The following is a 16,752-nucleotide window of genomic DNA, read 5'->3' as shown; positions in this document are numbered from 1 at the left end:
GCTGGCTGGGCAGGGGGGCACTGCAGGGTGCTGGCTGCCACTTGTCCCCTCCAGCAGCCCTCAACAAGCCGTACTGCTCTGGGCACGGCATGCAGGGGTGTTACATGCTGGGCAGGGGACAGAGGTGCAGGTGCAGGGCTGAGCAGGTGCTGAAGTTGGTGCTATGAATTCTCTGGGTGACTACGCATGCATGAATCTCTGGGTGGGTGAAGGGAAAGGGGGAAGAGGGGTTGTCTGCCATGAGTCACATTTTGGGAGGTGTCCCCTGGTGAGCCTGCTGCAGTCTCACTTGTGTCAGGAGAGGGGTTTTGCCTTACAACCCACGGCCTTGTGCAGGGTGTGCTCCTCTGTGCCAGCGTGCCTGTGCCCAGTGTGCGGGCAGGCAGCCCTGCCCACTCCCGCAGCCATCCACCCCTCTCCCTGGCACTGAGACCCCGGCCCGGTGCTTCTCAGGCGATCACTGCTCACAGTTGTGTTTTCCAGCTGGTCCCAAAGTCCTGAGTCACTCTGCCGTTTCCATGGAAACAGCCTTGCTGGCGGGAATCGGTTTTGGGGGTAGAGGGTGCCGGTAGCTGGACTGGCACCAGGCAGGCCTGCGGGAAGAACTGGCAAGGCTCAGGCGCTCCTCCAGTGTGCCAGGGCTTTTACACAGGCTGGAGCACGCACCTCTGTTGCACAGACCTTCACACCTTCTTCAGCTCCCTTTTCCCTTGCTTCCTGCCATGGGGAAGCAGAGAGGTTTCCCTGACAGTGGAAAGGGAGCTCGGGATGAGCCCAGCCAGGCTGAGGGTACAGCTTCTGGGGAGCTGTTGAGAGAGGGGGACAGCCTGGAAGGCAACCAAAAAGAGCAGTTATTTTTGACTGCCCTGCAAGAGAGCCTTCAGAACAGCAGTAGCAGTAACTGCAAGGGCTCCTGCCTAAAGCTGCCATCACCCCTGAGTTGCCTGAACACGGCCAACTCTGGGGAGCAAGGGAACTGCAGGGAAGGCTTGGGGCAGGAGTCAAGGCAACTGCCCATGTGGAGATGCTGTGGGAGTGCCCCACGAGGATGAGAGTGCCACAGTGCTGTGAGGCGCTGCCCTGCATTTACACCTAGCTGCTTTTGGAGCGGAGCAGACCTGTGAGTCGTACTGACCCCTGCAACTTCCCCACGGACTCCAGCCTGCCTGGCAGTGCCTGAACTCAGCTGCCAGGGCAGCCTTCAGTGCCACAGCCTGGCTGCATGGCTCCAAAAGCAGGTAATTCCCATCAAACCTAGGGAGACCATGCCCAGAAGAGGAGCCCTCGGTGCCTGCTGCACGATGGCCATGGCTGGCTGGCCGCATTCACTGCTCCCCGCACCGGTGACTCACAGATGCCATTCAGCTTAATTCATCACCTCCGATCTCCCCGGCACTCCGGGGCTGTCTTGCTGGCTTCTTGCCTGCTCATCTCCCTCAGAGCAGTGCTGGGAGTCAGCAGAGGAGGAGGAGGAGGAAGAGGAAGGCAGGTGATTACGCATCCGCTGCCGTTGGCAGGTGCACAGGGTGGGGGAGGTTCCGCTGCCTGCGCCCATCCTTTCCCTTCCTCTAGGCTCAAGGCTGCGGGAAGTGGGGCAGGGGAGAGGAAAGGCTCAGCACCTTCCTCTTCACAGAGACAATGCTGCTGTCCCTGTGCCAGGCCCTGGCTGGCCTCCTGCTGCACTTAGAGCCGGTTGCCGGATGCTGTGTATCCCTTGCGGACAGCCTAGTCCCAGTGCGACTGCAGGCAGCTGCACAGAAATGCAGGCAAGGCAGCAGAGTGCCGTCTGTCATGCTGTGACCACAAGGGGGCTAGGGTTGGGAAAGGGGCAGTGGTGGCCCCAGCATCGTCCCAAAAGAACCCATGTGCCTTCTGGCAGGCCCCTTGCAGTACCAGCAGTGCCAGGGGCTGGAATGTGTGAGTGATGTACCCCCACCCCATGCTCCATCTCATAGTCCCAACTGCCTGGAGGGACACACTGAACTCGACTCCCCCCCCTTGGGCTGCATTTGCTCATCATCTTTGGTGGAGCTGAGCTGGAGACAGAGCAGAGGGTGATTTTGACTGAGATCACTTCTAGCACAGAACCATCTAGGAGGCCAGCGTATCCGATGACTCCCATGGTCTGGGGCTGAGGAGCCAACATGATCCATGCCTCACGCAGGACTCTCAGATGCAGCTCCACGTGGGCATGGCCCTCTCTCAGCTGCTGTCTGAACTGCCAGCCCTGGCTATCAGGCCAGTTTAAGAACAAGGTTCCTCAGGGTGGGAGTGGGAGTGCAAGCAGCTGTCCTGCTGTGCCTGTGTGCAGGACACATCCTCCTGGGGCATGGTGGCTGCAGCCATTGCTCAGCCAGCCCCTCCGAGCCACATGGAGCCCAGCACAGCTCCACCTTGGCAGGTGTTCCAAGCAGCCCGGCTCTGTCTGACAGATGAACAAGGGGCAGTGGGAGTAAAAGTGATCCTCAGTTGTCCTGGCAGCTCCCAGGTGCCATGTGCATTTGCTGCCCTGGGAGCTCCTCCAGAGCACCCAGCTGCCAGTGGCCAGTGTCCCTGGAGCCCAGGGCAGGACTGAGCAGGAACTGCAGCCCCTCAGGGACAGGCAGTGATGGGAGGAGGCAGAAGAGCCAGCTGGGAGGTGAGAAGAGGCTCTGGCTGGCTTTAAAGGCCACAGATGAGACATCAGGGAGGGAAGCCTTCTCCCAAAACCTTCCCCTCCCTGGTTGCAGCTCAGCAGATGGGCAGGGCACATATCAAGGGGCAGCAAAGGCTGAAGCTGGGCTGGGCTTTAGCACTTGCTCAGTCAAGAAAGTGAATCAATGCCCCATTTTTTCCCCTCTGCCACTTGGGACATTGCAAAGGGGAATGGGTCAGTGTGGGTGGAGAACCTGAAATGCTCACAGCCAGTGAGTGATCTGGTGAGAATTGGGACCAAGAAGGCATCTGGTCTCTGGTTTGCCTTTTTTGGGGAGCCAGTAGCAGGTTTCTGCTATAACCAGGACAATCTGAGTCTCATCTGCTCCAGCATCCATCAGCAATGAAGCAAAGAGTAGGAGTTGAGGTTGTGTGTGAGGGATGCAGTGTGGTTGGCCATCACTAGAGAGCAGGAAAGCATTCCCCCTACAGCTTCCACCTAGGCAGCATGCAGAAGACACTTGGGCCATGAGATGCCAGCAGGGACTCTCCCATCCTGTTCTGCCTTACCAGACCTGGAAAAACACTTTATCCAAGGGCTAGAATATCCCATGTGGACACTGGGGCAGAGTTTCCCCTTTGCAGGGTGGGTAACCCAAATCCAGCAGCATCAATAGCCAAGCATCTCTGACTTCGTTCCTCCAGCCATGTGCCACAAGCCTTGGCCGGCAGCAGTCCAGGTGAAAGCAACCTGTATTCAGAGCATCATTTTGGGTCTAAAGCACAGCTCTTAGTGCACAGACACAGGGAGTGCTGGTGGGCAGCTGCATGCAACAGCTGTGCCAGCCCCCCTGTCTTGGGGTCCTGCTCTGAGCCCCTGCTCCTAGTGAGAGATCTCTGGAGTTGATAGTTCCTAAAGCTCCCTGCCTCCACAAATCAGCTGGGACAATCAGTAAACAATAAAAATATTAATTTTAACAAGCAAGGCTTTTTTACTCACCTGCAGGTCTGAGCTGCCCTCCTGGTGTCACTTGCTGGCTGACAGGGTCTCTCTGGGGCGTAGAACATATTGAGGACATGGGAACAACACACCGTGGCAGCTGCTATGGGCTCTGCAGGGACCATACACCAGGAACATTGCACTGTCCGAAGCCCATCAGGGATTTCAGTGTGCTCTGGGCTAGAACAGCCCTCACATGCTGAAATCCATCGCTGGCCCACTGGTCTCCCTCAGAGATCTTGTACAAGCAGCAGCAGCACTGGCTCTGACAGTCCCACCCACAGTGACCTGGTGCTGGGGCTGAGCAGGGCATTCACCATGAGCTTGGGGCCAGCATGTTGTTCTCCCTGGGGACCCACAGAGAGCAGGCAAGAGGAAGCAATGGCAGTGATGATACAGTGGGCTCTGCTGGGTGAGGAGCAGAGATACTTGGGTCTTGTCCCCTTGGTTTGCCAGAGAAGGATGGGCAGGTGAATGTACCACACTGTGGGAGGAGAGACATGGAAGGAAGATGGGCAAGGGAAGATGGGTGCAGGGGAGTTTTAAAACCATTGCTTTTACTGGTGTGTCTCCCACACACAGGTGTTTTAGCTTGTTTGGAGTTTTTGGGATGCATCCTCTATGTTCCATCTCCCAGCCCCACCCCGATCCCGCGGTGGCAATAGTATGTGGATGTGAAATGTCTGCTTTGGAGAGCAGCAGGCAGTCCATGAACATTATTTGGTTAGTGAACAGGGGGAATACTGAAGCACCACCACAGTTACATCCCCTCCCAGCAATGTGGCAGACCCCCAGGCATGACAGGTCCTCCCCCCTCGTCATGGTCCCTGAGCATCCCATCCAATGGTCCTGCTCAGTTTCCCCTACCCTTGCCTGTGTGGGCAGCAGCAAGGCAGGCCTAGCAGCACTGAGGTTGTTCTTTGCAACTACAGCCCCACTCTTCCTTGCACCCATCCCTGGTGCCAAGGGCTACTGCCCTGGTTGGCAATAGAGTATGGAAGAGATGCAGTTTTGCATGCTTCCTCCTTTGTAGTATTGTTTTTCCCCTCTGGTGCTCAGAACAGGAGAGCCCTGAATCTCAGAGTGGAGCAGGATCTTACCAGCCCCATGAGCTCATTGCTGAGGGCACGGCTCTGGCTGCACTCGTCCTCAGAGGCTGACAGACCAAGCTGGCTGTTGGACCTCTGTGCGAAGAGGTTTTCAGCTCCAGGAGAGACATTGCCATTCTCCCAGGCAGGAGGTTGCTGGCCTGGATGGGCCATGCCTTATCCTGACAACTGGATAGAATGGATGGAGACAAGATAGCACCATCCCCTGACCTTTCCCTGCCACAGCTCCTGCACTGGGGTTCCGGTGACAAGTGACTCACAAGGCAGCTGGGGAAGACAGTTTGCAGCAGCTGGATGGAGACAGTGTCACCGCCAGGTTCTAACATCCCCCTGCCTGGGCTGCAGTGCATGGGGTGAGCTAGGGCCCACAAGATTTATGTACACCCACAGCCAGGAAGGAACAGGGCTGAAGTCCTGGCTGGACATGTTTCTCCAGGCTTGCCAGCCTCTGCCTGTTATTTTTCTTGTCTGAAATGGGGCTCAGCAGTGTGTGACTGGGATTCACATGGTTATGACTGATGGACGTACATTAGGAGGGCATTTGTTGGTACCTGCATCAGTTGGATACTTGGCAGTCCATGCTCAACCTGTGAATTCTCTGTTGGGTTGCAGACACCAAGACAACCTGTGAAGAAGCTCCATGAAGGTGACCAGCCATGCAATGTTCCTGGAAGGCTGTACTCCTCCTAGCCTTGGCATCCATTGCAATCCAGTACACAGCAATCCGGACCTTCACTGCCAAGTCCTTCCACAGCTGTCCCATCCCTAATCCTGTGAACTGCAGCCTGACCCAGGACACTGATGTGGCTGACAGGCTGTGTGATGAGAATCCCACTTTCCCGTACAACCTCTCCAGGAAGACTCATGTTCTCATCCTTGCCACCACCCGCAGTGGCTCCTCATTTGTTGGGCAGCTGTTCAACCAGCACTTCGATGTCTTCTATTTATTTGAGCCCCTCTACCACGTCCAGTACACCCTGATCCCAAAGCTGACCCAGAGCAAGAGTACAACAGACAGGCGGGTCATGCACTGCGACCTCTACTTCCTGGAGAACTACATCAAGCCCCAGCCTGTCAACCACACCACCGACCGCCTCTTCCGCAGGGGAGCCAGCAAGGCCCTGTGCTCACCACCTGTATGTGAGTCCCTGGGAGCTGTGGATCTCCACTTGGAGGAAGGAGACTGCGTGAAGAAGTGTGGGACCTTGAACCTGACGCTGGCCACTGAGTCCTGCAGAGAGCATGGCCACGTGGCCATCAAAACCGTACGGGTGCCAGAGGTCAGTGACCTCCGGGCCCTGGTGGAGGACCCGCGGCTGAACCTGAAGGTCATTCAGCTGGTGAGGGACCCCCGGGGGATCCTGGCATCCCGGAGTGAGACCTTCCGAGACACCTACAGGCTGTGGAGGATCTGGGACGGCACTGGCAGGAAGCCATACAACCTGGACGTGACCCAGCTCACCACAGTGTGTGAGGACTTCTGGAACTCTGTGTCCACCGGCCTCAACCGGCCACCATGGCTCAAGGGCAAGTACATGCTGGTGCGGTACGAAGACCTGGCCAGGAACCCCATGAAAAAGACTGAGGAGATCTATGATTTCCTGGGCATCCCCATGGACAGCAACGTTGAGCGCTGGATACAGAACAACACCCGAGGAGACAGGTCCTCCTCCAAACACAAGTACGGGACGGTGCGCAACTCGGCGGCGACAGCAGAGAAGTGGCGCTTCCGTCTGTCCTACGAGATTGTGGCGTTCACCCAGCACGCCTGCCAACAGGTGCTGGCACAGCTTGGCTACAAAACTGCTGGCTCTGAGGAAGAGCTAAAGAACCTCTCCATCAGCCTGGTGGAAGAGAGAGACTTCCTGCCCTTCTCCTAAGGCAGCCCCAATGGGCCTGGTTTTGATGCGTACTGTTTCTAACTGATGCCTTATTTTATTTTCTTTCCTTTTGTTTCCCCCTCTTTCTCTCTCTTGTCTTTTTCTCTCCAAAATTTGCACTAAACCTTGAGCGGGAATCTCAAAGGCCGAGTCTAGGGGAAGTGACGGCTGCCCCTCAATACATTTTGGATGCCGGGAGGAGTTGGGTCTCTCCAATCAAGAGCTAGAACTCTGGATGGGTAACAATGTTTACAAAACACACAAAATGTATAAAGCAACCTTCAAGCTTTCCAAACCGAAGGGTGTCTGGGGTACTGTACTTTTGCACTGTTTACTTTTACAATGTAAGAGGTAAATATAAATATAATTTATGAAAGGTGTCATCCCCTCCAGAATAACTTCCCCTGCCCCCAGTGAACACGTTAGACTGGAAGATGAAAGTGGAACAACCTCCTCATTTTTGATCTCAGTGCGACACGTCTGTCTGTTTGAGTCCTGTTATTGGGCTGTGCAGTTGGTCAGCTGCTCCTACATGGTTGTTTGGTAACACCTGTGATATTTCCTTGTGCCAAAAACCCACTAAAAAAAAAAAAGAAAAAAAAAGGGAAAAAAGCAATTGGGTCATTTGGTAAAAGCCCAACACATTTAATGCTTTATTTCTGTGTTTTCTGTAAATAAAAGTGCAATAAAACTGACCTGGGGGTGAACTTCAACTGAAAGACCTCAGCAAGTATACAGTATACAGGGGTGGATGCACCACCAGGCAAACATCAGCATCTCATGGTTCGTCCGACTCCTGCGAGGCCGGGAGCGAGGCCGGGAGCGGGTAGGACAAGGCTGGGGGAGGAGACACCACAGCCCCCAGGGGGGCAGGGAGCTGCAGCCGACTCCAGGTGTGTGCATGTTTGCATCTGAAGTGTGTCAAAATGCAAGCAGTTAAGCCAAAAGCAAGAACCCATGGTTATTTACTGACCTGAAAACTTATTGGTTTGCATGGGGGCATGAGACTTGCTGGAGTGCCTGACTCCAGAGTACTAATGGCACCAGCACAGTGAACCCATTCCCGTCAGGCTGCCCCCCACCATGTCTGACAGTGCTGATGCCAGGCACAGCCTGCCCTGGATGACAGGGAAGGTGCTGTGGTGCAGGTCATGAACTGTCAGAATGAAAATGAACTAACAAGATGATCCTGGAAATACACAATTATTCCTTCATGAGCTGCCTGCTGCCTGCAAGACACCTGGGCCTGTGGGCTGGGCAGGTGTCACGGCTGTAGCTGGCACGCATCTGCCACATAAATATGACCATTTTCTAGGCTGGTTGAGTTTGGAGGTCTGATATGGCCACATTTATCTGGCAGCTACATGCCAGCTACAGCCATGACAGGCAGGTCAGAAAGCTGCTGAATGGGGGAGCCAGGCATGCAAGGCAGGAACATTGAAAGCCTTACATAAGACATTGCTGGTCTACTTGATCCCTGTCTGATGAAACAGCTGGCCAGCTCCTCCAACCCAGCTGGCACAGTTCCAACAGTCGAGCCCTTGAGACATGTCCTGCAGACCACAAACAGCTGCAGATGGGAAGCCACTGGGGCCAGTCCCCTGGGTACAGAGGACAACAGTGGCCCAGCAGTTTTCCAGTTGCTCCTGGAGCCAGGCAGGGCAGTGACCCACAGAGAGATGAGACCACAACTTGTGACATCTACTCACAGATGCACACTCCCAGCTTTGGGCCTGCTCCTGGTGCAGAGGTGTCTCAGCCACCCACAGACCACCCACCTGGGCAGGTCTTCTCTCCAAAGGTCTCTTCTGAGCTCTGCTGCCCACCAGCTTTTACCCACTCTGTCCTGGGTGCTGCAGTTGCACACAGGGGGATGGGACACACTACCTGAGTGAGACAGGACAAAGCTGTCCTTTCACCCTTTCACATCCTTTCACTCCTAAAAGACCTCTGCAGGAGCAGCTTGTTAGTGGTGTTTTGCGACTTGGCTTAATGTGGCAAACCAGCTGGGCTGCAGGAAAGGTGAGAAGCTGTGAAGTACCTGAGAGTTTCTCAGGGCTCATGGCTCCAGCACCTGTACTTCATCTGTGCTGTCTGCAAGGCTACATGGATGGTTCCAGCTCTGGGAGGGGGCATGGCGTGCACTTGCTGTGGGATGGGCACTTTCCTCATCTCCCTCCCCACAGTGGGCATAGGGGAGCCCCTGGAAGAGACCGCAACCCCAGGTGTCTTCACCCACCTGTCATTGCCAAACCTGCTCCTGCCACCAGCTTGGTGCCTCCCAAGCCACGCTGCCTGGCTGAGTCTGCAAGCGAGGACGGAGGAACGGGGCAGGTGGCAGAGGTGGCTGCAGACAGCCTTACTGGTGCACTATGTGCTGCTCTTCCCAAGCAGCTGGCAGCAAAATGCCAACCAAATAAATGGCTTGATTGCCCTGTTATTAGTTACTAAATTAATCCTTTTGTCAGCACTTAACAAATGCTGAGCTGTTGGCTCCTGGCCTCGACCCAGTAAAAGGGACACCCTGTCTTGTGGCTGATCCAGCACTGCCTGGCCACTGGCCTGCAATCTTCCCTGAGGGCTGTGCATTCCAGGGAGCACTGCGTGGCTCTGCCCTGGGTTAAGTGCCCGGGGAGCAGAGGAGGTGCCTGGAGTTGGTGGCTGTGCCCCCCAGCACCAACACTGCCAGCCAGCCAGCAGAGGGTCAGGCTGCTCCATGGGGGCTCGCTGCAGCCCTGGGGAGGGATGTCAAACCACCATCTCCTACAGAAAGAGCAGGCTGCTGTGAGCAGAATTTGCTTCCTCAGCTGGGAAAAGTGGCTATGCAAACCTGCCTGAAGGAACAGGGGCTGTAGAGGCAAAATTTCCCATCTTCAGCTGCTGAGATCCCACTTCCAGGGCTAGGCCATCTGTCCCCAGCCTGAAAGCCCTCTCATACATTGGTCTTTAAACCAACACAAAAAATTGAGTTTAGAAGCCTTATCCAAACTGTTCTTACCATTCCAATCAGGAAAGGCGCCTGCAGCAAAATGGCTTTTGAACCACACTTGAAAGCTATGTCCTAGTTTAAGCAGGGATGGAGATTCTGCCTTGCTTGGTGCCTCATCTAGAGCCCTTAGGGGAGAGATCTAATTTCCCAAGGAATCTCTAACATCTTCCTTCAATTGTGCTTCCTCTCCTCATTTCCCCCCACTAGGAACAAGAGCCAGCATAATCACGGTTTTTATCCTCAAATTTTACTGTAATTAAAATACAGAGATGCAGAATATTCCCAGAAACACACTGCAAAACAAACCAAGCAAACAAATTCAGTAGGAAACCAATTACAGACAATGAAATGATAAAGAACAAAAGTGTTCTCTGGAGCCCAGCACTGTGCACAGGACCGCGTGGCCACAGTTTTGAGTTGCCAAAGGCCTCCTCAGCTCCTACAGAAGCAGAGTTGGGCCCTGGCTCTGTGGCTCTCTCTAACCATCTCCATAATCCCACTCATGCTGTTGTTTTTACAAGGATGACTCTGCAATGGAGACATGGAAATGACCCACCCACAGGGATAAGAGCCAACAAGGGAACCCAGAGAAAAAGAAGCGGGTTAAGATTTTCCACACACAAAACACAAGGGGACAGAGAGGGGTGGAAGACGTGCACTTCTCTCCCAGCCAGGGGAGCTGCAGGGGCAATCAATCTCTGCCCTCCCAGACACTGAGAGTGTGGATGTTTAATGAAGGTCTCACCAAAAAGCTTTGGGGAGCTCTATCCACGGGCAAGACCGAAAGCTAAGGGAGGGATAAAAAAGTAAAGGATAATCAGACTAAGGTCAGGGAAAAGGGAGAAGAGAATGCACCTGTGAGTTTCCTTTCAGCCAGGACATGTTTGTCAGGCACAGGGAACAGCAAGGCAAGGTGGGACACAGGGCTGCAAACACAGCCACATCCCACCTCCACCATGGGGGAGACCCAACCCCATCATGGGGAGACCATGACAAAAGCGTGGGGGAGATTTGGCAAGGGTGGGTGATAAGAAGGGAGCTGATCTGATGCTTCAACCATCCACTGATCTATCTAAATGGAAACTGCTAGCAATCATCATTACTATGGAAGCAGGGCACAAGCCAGGTATGTGCCACCACCACACACCAAAACCCACACTGATTCACTCCCATTTCTGTGCTCTTCCCTAGGACAAACCCCATTGCACTCATCTTCTGATTCAAAGCCTGTCCTAAGAAACAAATTCTTTCCATGGTCCTCATTTTCTTGTTCCCTCACTCCTCAAGTCCTCTTGTCACACCACTCTCTCCTCATCTTCTGAGTATCAACTCCCTTTAATCCTTCCCTCTACCCTGATGCCACCCCCTCCTATTTTGTACCAAGCTACCCCATCCAGTAGCCATGGGATTTATGCACAACACAGTTTTTGCCCTTTGTACCATGAATGGGCAGTGAGAGAAGGGCTGCACCAGTGGCTGGAGTCTCTGTAGTGGGGGAGGAGGAAAGAGAGGGCATCTCACAAGAGCCAACAGATCCCCCATCCAATCCAGATCCTGCTGTCCTGCAACCAAAGCTGTCAGAAGGCGTTTCTACTTTTAGCCTGGGAAGACTGACCCTTTTTTCCCTCTGCTCTGGCACTGTAAATGCCCAGAAAAACAGGCTGGGACTGGGTCACCATGGTGAACTGAGCAGGCCTAGCACAGACTTTCTTAAAGCCTTTGAGTCCTGGAGAGTCACTTATTCCTGAATGCCTGTTTAGCAGTGTGAGGCCTTGTTTTTGGAGTAGATTTAATCTTCTACCCCTGCCTGCTAATTTGATCTCTTGCTACTCACGGTCCCTGAGCTGTCCTTTTAGCTGGGCTGTAAGAACAGTGATTTAGGCTGTGAGTTCTCCTCTCCAGCTCATCTCTTCTTCTCCAGGCCATCCTGCAAGGAAATGGCAGTTCCAGACAAATGATAGGCTTAACTCTATTTCCTGCAAGGATGTACAGAAGAGAAGAAACAAAAAGATGGGAAACCCTCAGGGGCCCAGTGGCTTTCCTTACTCACCTTTATTCCATTTGCCACACCTGCTGTGTACACACAGGGCCTGCAGACAACAGCTTGGGCAGGATGTACTGCCTCCCCCAGCAAGAGACACTATTTAGCCAAAAGCACAATCAGCCTCCCACCACCCACCCAGGGCTGGCTGCTGAAGGTTCTTACATTCTATCTTCTCCTGTCCAAGACCTGGGAGAGACATTGAGGAAGAAGACTCTTCTGTCCCAACTGGCCAGAAACTATCTTTTTCAGGGGGTTGGTGACAACACAGCTAGTTACACACAAGCAGCTTTCAGCTTTGGGGCTAGAGCTCGCTTCAGAGGCAGTCTGTGATCTGGAATAAGAGATGAGTTGTGCTCAGGGAGAGCAGTGAGCAGAGATCCATGCAGTGCAAACTGTCCTTCCAGCTTTGCAGGGTGTTTGAGACAAAGGGAGAACAGACAGGACTTCTTCTGGCCTTGACAACTGCCACAAGCATCCCAGCAAAGTACAGGCACACATCAAGGCCTGATCTTTCTGTGAAGCCGCTGTCTCCAGAGACAAAACCGGCATGTCAGGGTCAACTTGGCCTTCACCAGAACAAAGGACATAAAGTGAGGAAATGCACACACCAACCAAATGCTGCTTCCTCTTCAGAAACAAAAATATAAGTCAAACCTTTCTCATGCTGTCAAGAGTAGCAAACTTTGGAGATCAGCAGCTTCTTACCACTGCAAACAGCAGGGGCTACCTAGCAAAGGGTATGGAGAGTGACTAACACCAGCATGATTATCAGGGGGACACAGCAACATACATCCCGAAATGTGGATTTAATAAAGGTCAGAATGAAAACTGCATCACAAGCTCAAGAACATTCAGCAAAAATGGTGGCGGGGGTGTGTGTGTGTTGTACTTAAATATTCCCTGATGTCTAAGTCCTAAGCACAAGAGAGCAGTCAGGAAGTGCAACGACCTCCAAGGGGAAATGAAGATCAAGAAAGTTGGCTTCAATGTCCAAAAGATAGGGCTGAGAGAAAACAAACAGCACAGACAGGAGAAAGGGGATTTTTCACATTCCTTTGGTTTCAATAAACTATGCTCTTGGGCAACAGAGGGCAAAACACCCTCTAAAACATGATTTTTCTTTTGACCAGGACCCTATATAAAAACTATATGCTGGAAGTGCCAAAGATGACTGTGTGAACTCCTCTGCAGCAGTGGCACAGGTTTGTTTCCCTGGCTGAAGACATGCCTGTGGACTTACACGCACGCTAACACACATGCATGTTTATAAAATACAGCACAAGCACTGCTTCCCTTGCCTATGCATCCAACACCTACAGACCTAGGCAAATCGCCTGCCAAAGCCAGGAGCAGCAGAGTTAATGGTGGAGCCTGGGGCTTTCCTCATCCCAAGAATTACAGGGGACCTTGGAGGGAGTGAGTGAATGCCTTTTGTATTTGTATGTGTCTGTACAATGCCACATGGCCCCTTGAGCATCAGAGGCCAGGCTGAAGATGACTGTGACTCCCAGATGGATGCAGGTGTCTGGGTTTCTGTGGCACTACGACTATGGGTGGGCTATTTAGTGCAACATGGCCCTTTAGAGGAGCTGGGCTGGGGCCGCAGGAGCAGCGTGCAGAAGAGGAGTTGCTGGTGCCCTGTGCAGGCTAACTGCTGTTGGAGCATGCTCAGCCCCTTGGGAAGTGTTCTCCAACATGGTGCAGCCCACTCATACCCAGGCCCCCACTCCCAGGGTGCTGAGTCGTGAGGAGAGCAAGACTCTCAGCTTCCCCACCATCCCTGCAACAGAATTTGGATGGCATTTGGGAACACACTTGCTCCTGGTTACTAGTGATGTCTATGGAGTGTGAGTGTGGCCAAGAGACAAAATGCCCTTGTTACAGAGTGGGATACTGGAAGGACTTCAAGGGTCAAACAAAAGGCCTGGTCTCTCTGTGGAACATCACTGCCTGTACTGCAATATCACAGAGGCCTGGCAAGTGCCACTGTCAGCTCCTTCCTCAAATGGGAACATACAGCAGCTTTCATACTCCTCCCTCTCACCAAGAAAATCTGTGCAGAAGTTGATGGTCTGGGATGTATCATGCTCTGGTGTGGCATCATCCCAGAGCTGCTCTGCTGAGCTTGAGGGCTCCCTTTCTGAAGGGTTCAATTCAGCCGGGGAGTAAGTGACTGGGAGCAGCTTGTGGGGATGGGCCCTGCAAAGAAAAGAGGTGCAGGGCAGGAGGGAGGCTTCCCCCTCTTCACAGTATATCTCCTTTGTGTCGATGGGACTTCTGCAGTTCTCTGCCAGGCACACCTCCCAAACACACCTTCCAGAGGGAAGGGTGTTTCAGAGGCTGTCTTCCCAGCTGAAGCTGAATTTGACTACACAACCCACACTTCAAGCCAGGCATAGTTCCCCCCATCCCCTGTTACTCCCTTCACCTCCAGGCAGATGGAGCCTGATGCCTTCTCCCATCCCTCCATGCTTACAAGAACAAGAAGGGAGGAAGGAAACTACAAGACAGAGACAACCGCGCCTTTAAAGTCCTCAGAGTAAAGATGGTTCCCAGTAGGTGATGGGAGTGAAAGGCATTGACAGTAGCTCTGTGAGCTCTGAGCTAGGCAGGCGGTGCTGAGGAGGCTGCAGCCAGAGTCTGCTCGGGTGCTCGAGCCTCCCTGAAGCGGCTGGTTCCAACTCAAAGAGGTGCTGGGTAGGGGACAGTATGGGCAGGTTGATCTTTTGGAAGAGAGCTGTGACAGGGATTAGTCAGCCTTGTCTTTCTTCTTTGCAGTGAAAGGGACTTTGCTGGCGACCGCGCTGCCCACAGCTCCGACACCGCCGGTCACTGCTGAGACGCTGCCCTTCACCAGTCCAACGCCGGCAGCAGGGACACTGGTCACAGCTGTTTTGGTGAGCTCCAGACTCTTGCTGCCCACCCAGGCAACTCCTCCCAGTGTGGCCCCCACAGCTCCCCGGGTGATACTGAATAGGCCGCCTGTCACTCTCCAGATGACTCCTGCCTGCTGCTGTGGGTGGTCCTTGCTGGCATCTGTGGGGAGAGAGAGAAAGGGAATGTCAGAAGTGGTCATGCTGGAGACCTCCCTGGGCACCCTTTCCAGCTGAGGATGGTTGTCCCGGCACATGGCACATGCTTTCATGTGCATAATGCCTTGCCTTGCAGCCCTAGACCTCTTGGTGCCTGAAGGAGAAACCAAGGCAATCCCAGGCCTATGGCATAGCAGGAAAGGACTTTGAGAGGGTAGGAGTGGGAACAGAATTGCCTGTGTGACAGAGAAGGGAAAAAGGCAGGTCAGTTACAGCCCCAAATTTGTAAGCCTTTGTGCTGCAGTGCAAAGCAAATCCCACTTTACAAGAGACATAATTGCCCTCCCATGCGTGTTGGCTAATGCCAGTAAATCACAAAGACTAATGCCAGCACAGGAGGCATGAACTACACACAGCAACAGCTGATGTGTGTGTGGCCTGCAGGTCCTCAGAAGCATCTGCTTGGAAGCAGGTCTGGGCTCATGTCAGATGTGGAACTGAGGCACAGCACAGACTTATCTGCAAAAGCTGTAATTGAGTGAGCAGAGATAGCAAACTGCAGTAAAGATACAGTGACAGAAACGTCACCTCGGGTTGTACAAGCCCTCCAGAGATCCCAGCTATGTATTTAATAGCGTTAAGACAGTGCTTAAGTTACTACACTGTGTCACTGCTGGTTTACCTGTGCCAGCTGGATCAAGGCCAGCATGATATACCCACCCAAGCTGCCATCACACCTGCCCACAACGCTGCAGATATAATGTTCACAGCTCAACCACTTCTTGGGAAAGGGTTGACTCTGAACTGCTTGTCACGGGATTCAAACCTGACAACTCCTGCTGGCCTGCACACAACCCTCTCCCTCGGCATCAGCTAACAAAGTGGTGTGCAGGCAGCAAAGCAAGAGCAGCTCTGTTCATGGGCCAAGGTATTTTAGATACTCTGACTTCTGATTTGCTGCCAGTTCTGTGCATGAGATGAGTTACTAATAATTGAAAAACACAATAAAGCAATCCTGGCAGGAAAAAAAAAGAAGTGTGTTCACCCTGAAATCCATGGGGAGCTGGTGTGGAAGGTTTGCAGGTCCAACTATGAGAATTCATTTTCTGCTTTTATTATTCCACTGTAGCTTGTTCTGTGCTCGAACACAAGTGACAACACCTACAAAAGTAGAGGCGGTGGGCAGGTGATATCAAATCCATTGAAGTTTCCATTCTGGGATGGTGATTCAGTTCAGAAAGTGGCCAGTCCACCCAACCTGTTAATCTTTCTAATTCTTCAGCACGAAATAATGCCTCTGACCTCACAGTGTAAGAAAAGCTTCAGCTGGGGTAATGAATATTGTATTTCCAGCTCCGTTACAGAGACAGCAAAGTGGTGAATGTTTGTGTTTCTGCAACTGCAGATGGTGCTAAGTGGGAATAATTTTAGATGGACAACAAATTGAGTCAGAAGAACAGAAAACCTAAATGTTTATAGGCTGTGGTTTTCCCCCTCTCCCCAATGAATCACAAAGTGAGCATCAGCAAAGAAATGCAGACAAAAAAGGTAAAAAAAAAGGCAGAACATGAGTCAGGTCTGTAAAAAGCTAAACAGCAGTTACCTGAGAATGATTCTGGCACATATTTGGTTATCCAACAGTTTTGTTAGATCTTTTCCTGAAGGATGGAAGCTCCCATGGCTTCATTCATTGCAGCGTCTTGTTAGGTGGAGAGGCCTACAGAAGGATATTGCTGCCTGTTCAATCACTGCAGTTTTGTTATATTTGCATAAAGTGATATCAGACTCCAATTTTTTGTGAGAGCATCCAGATCCTGCTTATCACAGCCCAGCAGAAGGGGCTGAAATATTCCCCACTAGCCTAAGAGGAACCCTAATACAACACCAAGGGTTTCCATATCAGAAAAATGTGGGAGTAGCAATGTTGGGGCCCTGCTGCAATCACCATGGCAGTGGTGCCAGCTTTTTCAAGCTGCAGTGTTCCTGGAGCTGTAGACTCTGAACTCTAACCCTAAACCAGAATCAGGTGATGTGATGATCCTTCCCTAGGTATTTTTGTCTTGG

The 16,752-nt window shown here is 52.7% G+C and overlaps 2 protein-coding genes across 2 annotated transcripts in view; one reads left to right on the top strand and one right to left on the bottom strand.

Moving 5' to 3' along the window:
* The first annotated feature begins 5,358 nt into the window (after positions 1 to 5,358).
* Positions 5,359 to 7,336, top strand: CHST1 (carbohydrate sulfotransferase 1). The gene has a single exon (XM_005419425.1). It carries the CDS (start codon positions 5,400 to 5,402, stop codon positions 6,621 to 6,623), a length of 1,224 nt encoding a protein of 407 aa, XP_005419482.1. The 5' UTR covers positions 5,359 to 5,399; the 3' UTR covers positions 6,624 to 7,336.
* Positions 7,337 to 9,837: 2,501 nt separating this feature from the next.
* LOC102037813 (transmembrane protein 263-like) overlaps positions 9,838 to 16,752 on the bottom strand; it is a 187,285-nt gene continuing 180,370 nt past the window's right edge. The window contains exon 3 of the mRNA XM_005419550.2: positions 9,838 to 14,692. Within this exon, the coding sequence (XP_005419607.1) occupies positions 14,406 to 14,692 (287 nt within the window). The 3' untranslated portion in view covers positions 9,838 to 14,405. The remainder of the gene's footprint in view (positions 14,693 to 16,752) is intronic.

The sequence above is a fragment of the Geospiza fortis genome, unplaced genomic scaffold (assembly GCF_000277835.1).
Source record: "Geospiza fortis unplaced genomic scaffold, GeoFor_1.0 scaffold66, whole genome shotgun sequence".
Taxonomy (NCBI): domain Eukaryota; kingdom Metazoa; phylum Chordata; class Aves; order Passeriformes; family Thraupidae; genus Geospiza; species Geospiza fortis.
This window is presented reverse-complemented; position numbering and strand designations above follow the sequence as displayed.